An 8,577-nucleotide genomic window follows, 5' to 3' on the forward strand; every position below is an offset into this window, starting at 1 on the left:
CCGATTTCCAGGGCATGTAAACGTTAAACTGTTTGTAAAGTGAAATAAATAACGGTTAACTTTTTTTATGCTAAATATATTAAAATACATTTTTTTTAATACGACTATAAACGAGGCATGCTATTTAAAAAAAAAGGAAAGTAATGGTACATCAGATATGATCTGTTGCACTTTTACTAAATATCACCTTATAAAGCAACTTTATAGTTTGCTCTACCCAATAGAATCACAGATAGAGAATAACTCAAATTGGTGGTGGCAAGCTCCCACTCCCTCAATCGATCAATGGCTACCCACAGCCCACAGCCCACAGGCCAAGTCCCACACTGCCCTACACCAAAAGAAGGGGACAGTGGTTTTATACTATTTAACTGCTGTAAATATTTGGATATATTTATTTATTTATTACTATTTAGGGTTTAGTACTCTATTCTCCGTTCTGTTTTGTCTTTATTTATTAAAAAAAACCCCGGAATAGGTGACGAAACCAAAACAAAAGTCATAAAATTAGGATAGGTTACTACAAGCTCACGGTCCGACGCACTTACGCCATCGCGGTCACCTGAGCGCGATAGAAATAGCGAAGCGGAAGACGCGCAAGCAACACACAGCTGGAAGGCCAGGGAACAAAAGGTCAGAGACCAGCGGGTGCGTGAACAGGTGCGTGCCGAGAGTGCGGCGTCGGGGGTTATGGGGGTTATCGATGTGAGGGATCGCGTCAGCATTCCGTCAAAGGAGGATGGCAAGGGAATCGTAAAGTACCTGGCAAAGGGCGTGTATGCAGTACGCCGCACGGGTGTGTTTCGTATATGTATGTGCGTGGATATGTATATGTACGTATTGAGATGTGCCTTTATCTAAATGCGTATCTATATCTACCAGACAATTAGTTAGTCGCGTCAATGTGCACCTGGGCCTGTTATGTATGCACTCACACCTAGACAATTGTATTCCTAAAATCGGTCACTTGCATACGATTATACGCACATTGTAGTATCAGGCAAACTGATATTTCCTGAACTAAGCAAATGTCAAGTTTCAAAAAAAAAGGAAATGCAGTATAGTTTCTTATTTAATATATTTATAATATTGGACGTAAGTGTCCATAATCCAATCATTCAGAGAGCTAGAACATTGAAGTGTTTTGCATAATACGAAAACGGGAAATAAGTCTCCATACTTAATACAGTCATTCTGTAATGACTCAATCTGCATCAATCCCAAAAAAAAGCAAGCAGCGTACGGGCTCTGGAAGCACCCCAGGCCATGGTTGCCAATGACCCCGGCACGAGTGAACAACCGGAAAGTAACCATAAGATGATGCCTCATCTTATCAATCGCCTCTTGCACCGGTTCAAAAGCTACTTGGCGCTAGAGGCTGGAGGTGCAATGTCACACACCGTGGAAGTGTTTGATTTGGAGCTAGATGTGAAGAATGGTCAGGATGAAAGGCAAGTTGCTGAACGCTTGGTGGCTAAGTTGAATAGACATGGAGATTGACGTTTACGTCCATTAAAAATTTAAAAAGGGGTCCTGGAATTGCCGAATTGGGCTTGTCAAATGGCAAATGCCTTTTTTGGCATGTCATTTTTTTTTAAAACTGTATTGCACAGTTTTGGATTTCCAGAATGTGGCACTAATCACTATGGCACGGCAGATCTCTTTTTGTTTCAAGAAATAGGTTCTTTCTCGGAAGAAATGCTCTTGCGCGGGAGAGCCCTTATTCTTTTTCTAAACAACTGTAAATATATATAAATAATAAGTTTTATCTATCATAATTGTTGTTTTGTTGTTTTTTTTTTTTAAACAAATTGTTCTACATAGACTATGTACTGTACTATATTTATAGAGTATAGATACTATTATATTTTGTTTTTAAAACAAAAACAGAAGAAGAAGATTAAAAGAAGTAAAATAAATAAATATAAAATGAAAACTTCCTTCTATTTTTAGAAACGATCATGATTTATAGGAAATAAATAAAAGTCTGTGTTCCGACTTACGACTCGAGTCTTTACGACAGAGGGACGAAACGGATAATATAAGTTTCTGAAATTTTAGATATGAACCTAATGAAGCATAAAAAAAGGTAGGATAAAGAACCTATAATTTTGGGTAAGAGTCTTGCTTTTTCTAATAATAATTTTTCTTCAATTCCATCCTTTTTGAAATTCACTATGTATTTTTAAATACAACATATTCCTTTAATATTTCCAGAACTTATAAACCGTTTATATCTCTTCTATAGCCGTTAATCTAACGTTTTACAAAATAAGGTCTGGGTTTGCGGACAAAATAGCGTGACATTTGTTGGAAGTAATAGTTTGAAAGGGACTTCTAAATAGCTAAATATTTATCGCTTTCAGTGATAAATATTTATTTTAGTATTTATGTATTGTCACATAGATACAGTAACTATTTGCTATGTAAATACATATTTGCAACCTGGCGCCCATACTTTGAAAAAAAGACAAAAACCAAAAAAAAACCCCACAAAAAAAATAGAATGTATATCAAAACTATGATACTCCAAAGTCCAATAATCTTCATCTTTAAAAGTCTATAAAGAAAAAGTAGATCTCAAATCTTGGTCGATGTTGCATTCATTACTTTAATGGGGAAAATTAAAAGCCACTGTTCTTCTATTACAAAATAAATTCATCATCTTCGTTCATACTCATCTAATTATTTATTTATAAAATCATCTTCGGAATGTGTTCTTACAACAAATTATAAATTTTAGTCAGGAGTCAGGACTTCAAAAAGACGACTCAAACAGTGCAACAGCTCTTGTCCGTCAACCCACGTCCCCGTCTCCCCGATGCTATTTATGAACAATCGTACAATTGCCCATTTTTAAAAAAAGCCAGAATGTGAACAGCTAAATAAAAATACGGTGTACCAGCGTAACCAGCCTCTGACCCTACATAGACTTGCCATGACAATAAGTGAAGGAATGGCTGGTTGCAGTTAGCTACTCAAGAAACAAATAGAAAGGCGACTAGATTTTCAGGTACGATAAATAATATACTCCAAATATTTTATCTCGTGGCACATGCTGCGTAGCGAAATCACAGGTTGTGTTTTAGGGTTTTTATCGGTTCGATTGTTCGATCCATTGCCCATCGCTTCCATTCGAAGCGTTGTATCACCAAAGTAGATCCGATATCCAACTGCGGTGTCTATCCCAGGTCTGATGGCTAATTCTAAATTGCCGATCTGTCTTTGCTCATCCCTATTGTATGGGTCGGCACCATGTGTGTAGAAGGGTATAAGGCAGCTCGTTTGCTCTGGGGTTGCTGGTTGTCCATAACTGTCCCTTGTCTCACCCACGCCCACGGAATCGCTCATTTTGACCAAGGGCCGATACCCATCAATGCACATAACGCCGTATCCTCTTGAAAGAATTCTCGATTGTATAGTCTCGTTCCCCAGTATCTTATCAATACCGAATATCACGGATCCTCGCGCAATATCAATTGATGGTTGACCCGACTCTATGATGCCTCTCATTCTACGATTCCTCGAGGTGACTGGTTCGAACTGTTCTTTCACTGCCGCAGCCAGAAAGCGAGAACGGGAGAGACCACCGGTGACCACGATCATGCTCACGTCATGTTCATCTAGTGCAGCACGAATTGCGCTGCATACTCCATCGACGGTGTCTTGGAAGAAATGCTGCATCTCGTTGTCATTAAAATGTAAAAAGTTGGACCTAAATAATAGATTTGTGGAGTGACTCCTGTTGTAGTTTGAAAGACCAGACCTGATTTCGGCTTCTCTGTCGTATTGCGTACTCTTATATCGCTCATCGTAGAGTGCATCCAACAACCGGTTTAAATCGACTCTCTGATTTCCATATCTTGCTTTACAAGCCGCAAAATGGTCCATAACAGCAGAAAGTTCATATGCTACCTGCTGAGTCATCCGCGAGAAACCTGCATGCTTGATCACTTCCGTGAGCATTTGACGAAACTTTGCGTCCACCTGCTCTCCGCCGTAGGCAGCGCCCCTTCGTGCATACAAATTGGACCTGGTAATGTTGTCCTATCAGATGTTAAAGAGTTGAAAGACAGTATCATAATATAATATAAAAAGGAATCAGAGTTATGTCAGGGCTGATTGAAAAAATAGACTTACACTTGCAAAGGATCCATTTTCTGGATTTGGATACCAGAGATATCGACCGTTCCGCCACCAACATCCACAAGCATAAACTTTCTCAGGTCATTCCTTCGTATTTGATCCTCAACACTGGATCGTTTTAAATTGCTTATTGCTGCAGCTTCCTATGATTTGATTGACAACACAAGAAGTATGAAGATACAAGATTAAACTGTCGATGATGGCTATACTACACACAAAAAACGGCATGCGGAATGCGTGTACACAGCAAATAGAATTCAAGCACAAAATCTACAAACTATGTTTGAAATTAAAACACATTATTTGATTTACCGGTTCTAATGTGAGTTCAGCCCGAAGCAATCCGGCCTCGTGAGCCCAAGTTTGCATCTTTGCTCTGGCTGTCTCAGGCCAAATAGCCGGAACTGTGACGTACCATCTAATCTGTGCATCCGCGTCTGTAATGTAGTTTGCATTTTCACGGTTGACCTTAGCAATAAGTGATTCTTTAAACAGCTTCAAGCTTTTTCTGATGACGCTGCCCACCTCCATACTATAACCATCCTCAGCTTGTACCACTGTATCAGCTCCAGGCTCTGCGGTGTAAAGGGCCATTTTGAAGCGTCTGAATATATGAAACTCCGGAGGCTCACCACTATTGTTATCATTCTGCCAAGCTGTGATCGCATCTGCACCGAAACTGACGGCTTCCAGGGTTCCCCTCCTGACCAATAAGGCAGTGGGCGTTTTCTCATACACATCACTGACAATCCCTGGGCAACAGCAAATGGGTTCATATGGTGGATTGAAAGTTTCTAGCACGTAGCCACAGCAAGAATTGGACGTGCCCAAATCTATCGCTGCTACAACTTTCATCGTCATGTTTGCTGCTAGAACAATTTGGTTATAATCAACAGTTTATGTTCAACAGAAAGCATCTGTATTCTTCAGTATTAGATTTATAGTATCGAGTGGTTGTAGATCGTGTATATACCAGTTCGTACCGCTGTATCTGTGAAATTGTAATCAATATCTGTGCTGTTTTTGGCATTTCATCTGTGCTGCTTTTCGCTTTATCAGAGGTTCAGGACATCGTTATGTTTATATTTACGGTAACAGACTTTAGATCTAAAAATTAAGTTAGCATTTTCATAAATATTGGGGTTTTTTTTAAAAACAAATGGGAACGGCAACTTAACCAACTTTACAATTTACATATCTATATTTTTGAGTAGATGAGTAGATGAGTACCCAGGCGGCGCCGTGGCTCGTGCGGTCGTGCTGGTTGTGCTCTCGCCGGCTCCGCATCTTAATTGTTATAGACTTTATATTCTCTCTCCAGTCTTCTGACTTCTCACAACTCACAAGTTCGCCATGCTCTCGCGGAGTCGCGGTCTCCTTTTTTTACTTTCTAAAGCTGATAAATCTACTCTATTTATTTAGTTTGTACAATATTAATATATTATGTAGCACTTATTACTTATATATTAAAAAAAACTCTTTATGGACACTTTTTTATTTAAAAATGTATGGTATAATAATCTAAATCGAATGTGTGCTGAATTGATAGTGTGCAATTGAAAATATTTCTTGTTGAACTCCTATTGTATTATGATAAATTTCATTATATTGATGCGTGTTATTTGATGTGTTCGATTGCCAATCACTATGATCGAGTTGAACAGCGAACTGTGTGTGTTCGTGTAAACGAGGTAAGGCGTCAGATGCATGAAATGCATCTGAATGTGCATGTGCATCGACGGGTCTATTCTGTATGTAATCAGGAGGGTGTGTTAAACCCAATACGTTACGCACCATGATAACTATTTGCTAGCTATACTATTGTACTAACGTCTATACTATTATACTAACGTCTATACTAAGTGACTAAGTGATAATCTATGTGTGTGTTAGTGGGTTAGTGTGTTTGTGCTGCAACACTTGCTGTGTGAGAAACACTGGGTCGTTTTGCAAGTTTTCGGTTTCGTTTCCGTCCCAAATTTTCCGCTCTTTCGATTCCGCTAAATTTCAATTGGCTGAATTGCCTCACACTGTGTGCAAAAAAAACAATATGTAGTTCAGCCGTCGAAGAATCGACAGATTCTGTCGATTTAAAAAAAAACAAAAAAAAACAAATTCCTGGTCCAAAAATTTGAAAATCGACAGAATCTGTCGATTCATTGGTACTGGTGATATAAAATACAATAAAAGTAGGAAGTCATCAACAATTCAACACGAATACAAAAAATATAAATAAATAATCTTTAAAAATATAAATATGTGTTATTTAATTATTTATGCAAGAGACTCCGAGAGCGAACTCAGAATGTCACTCTCTTGGAAATGGAAACTAATCCTTTAGGCTTCAAGTCCTCGTATATACTACCTTCTCGCTCCTGACTGGTAGCACTTTATACTTAAAAACACTGACAATGTCGAATCTGAACACCCGTGCAGCTTATGAATTTATGTCAGCCAGTGATTTCAAAACAGAACTGAGATCCTTTTGTGATGAATTTCTAACCGAGTTATCAATCGTGGAAAGTCCGGCGGATGCAGAAAATTTTATTAACGGTTACAAAGCGAAAGTGAAGGAAACACAGCTCAAGCTCAAAAATGCTATAGAGACAGTGAGCCTTTTCTTCCGCAATGATGAACAAGCTGCACTCGATAGCATGGTCAACCTCGCGAAATGCGATTGGCAGCAGCGATTTCCTGCCAGCCAACAGCACACGTTTTTCGATCGATTGTTTAAATTGCAGTGGTGGAACTTCCTAGCAAATTGCTCTAATGACAAGCATTTTATACCCATGGATTGGAATCGCGTGGGAATGACGGAGGTTTATACAAACGATACAGCAGCTATGCAAGCCATAAATGATTCAAACCAGCCAGGCGCATCTTGTTGTATCCTGATCCCGGAACTTAGAAGTTTGCCTCACAACAAAATCGAATCCAAAGCCATAGTTGTTGTGCAACCTGACAAAGTCGAAATCTTTAATAAGAACACACGTGGTTCTGCTGCCATTGCTGGTGACGTGAGGGCAACTGCAAGGGCATGCGATGGTAAAGATAATACAATTATGCATGAACGAAATGACAATCAATGCATTCGGCAACCGCATGGGGCACAAGATACTGGGTCATCTGAAAGCGACAGCGTCAACAATGTCAGGCGTCACAACAGCAATATCGTTCGGCCCCCCAAATTTATCTACCCGAGATCGACTTATACAGTCCCTCGCATTTCAATTCCATCGTCTCCACAGCAGCGCTCAGCTCCACAAAATGTCTACAAGCCAAGCAGTTTTTTGAATTACGACAAAGATGGTCCAGATCGCTCATTTAAAAATCCGGAGTTTCAGATGGCAACAGCGAATGGTTGGAAACATAGTAGTAATAATAATGACCGTCAGAATAAACATCACGGTATGGGCAAGAGCGCGAACGACGAACGTGCAACAAACCAAAACAATAGGAACCAGATGGAAAAACAAGAAGGAATGGATTCAGGGGACGATTCTGTTATGGTAGTCGATGAATTATAATGGTACAGGCTGGATATAACAGATCGTGTGGCAGATATAACTTGACCTTAACACCAAGTTGTGATTAATAAATGTCGATACTTGGTAGAGTGTGTTGACGCATTTCGCTATATATATATATGCTAATACTCAATCGCAGTTGAAGCTATACGGTTGGTGTGGTGATAAGTCAAAAGTTGAATGTAATGAATAAGTGGATGCATTTATAAATGGGATGGACTCATATATCCACGATTAGGCTTGCGCTGCCGATGCTGCTGCCATCGATGCCTCTATGCTTGTGTATGCTTCTTGCTCTTTTTACTTTTCTTGTTCTTTTTGCCGTCACTGCCCTTACGGCACGGGGGCCACCTACATACCAAGCTATTGGCCCCTCCTGAAGGCTGAAAGCCGAAAGGGCTTCAAAAGTTCAACAATCAAAATGTAGCCCGAAAGGCCTAATGATTGTAAATCGACTAAATTATCTAGAGAAGACACCAATACGAGAAAAACCCACTCATGCATCACTGCTTTCAAGTTAGCACTGCAGTTTATGGCTCTATGCACGTTTACAACAAATTGAAGGATTCCAGATGAAAACTGAAAAATACATCGTCGTGAAATTGTAACCAGCTAGCGCGCAATAGATATCAGCATAAGAATCTCACCATCCTACCACAGATATTAGCGATTTAAAAATAAAGACAAATAAGTATGTGTATAAATATCATTTTAATTTATAAATATATATATATATATGTACATATATGTATATATTTATATATATATATATAAATTCAAATTGTATCTATATATAGATACATATATATAAATATATATATATATATATATATAAATATAATTGAAATATATATATATATATATATATATATATATATATATATATATATATTTATATATATAT

General features: G+C 38.6%; 3 protein-coding genes across 3 annotated transcripts; 2 read left to right on the forward strand and 1 right to left on the reverse strand.

Moving 5' to 3' along the window:
- Window positions 1–1,231: 1,231 nt before the first annotated feature.
- SARC_10850 (hypothetical protein) lies at window positions 1,232–1,500 on the forward strand (the record flags this gene model as incomplete). Its single annotated transcript, XM_014295082.1, has 1 exon — window positions 1,232–1,500. A coding segment is annotated over one exon (269 nt), but the record flags the coding sequence as incomplete, so codon positions are not given.
- A 1,509-nt stretch (window positions 1,501–3,009) lies between these two features.
- On the reverse strand, window positions 3,010–5,066 carry SARC_10851 (hypothetical protein; the record flags this gene model as incomplete). Its single annotated transcript, XM_014295083.1, has 3 exons — window positions 4,459–5,066; window positions 4,141–4,289; window positions 3,010–4,033 (listed from the first exon to the last, which is right to left on the reverse strand). Exons 1-3 carry the CDS (start codon window positions 5,005–5,007, stop codon window positions 3,010–3,012), a joined length of 1,722 nt encoding a protein of 573 aa, XP_014150558.1. The 5' UTR covers window positions 5,008–5,066.
- A 1,368-nt stretch (window positions 5,067–6,434) lies between these two features.
- Window positions 6,435–7,758, forward strand: SARC_10852 (hypothetical protein). The gene has a single exon (XM_014295084.1). The coding sequence runs from the start codon at window positions 6,558–6,560 to the stop codon at window positions 7,671–7,673; it is 1,116 nt and encodes a 371-aa protein (XP_014150559.1). The 5' UTR covers window positions 6,435–6,557; the 3' UTR covers window positions 7,674–7,758.
- Window positions 7,759–8,577: the final 819 nt, after the last annotated feature.

This window comes from Sphaeroforma arctica (genome assembly GCF_001186125.1).
Source record: "Sphaeroforma arctica JP610 unplaced genomic scaffold supercont1.1415, whole genome shotgun sequence".
In the NCBI taxonomy this organism is placed as follows: domain Eukaryota; class Ichthyosporea; order Ichthyophonida; genus Sphaeroforma; species Sphaeroforma arctica.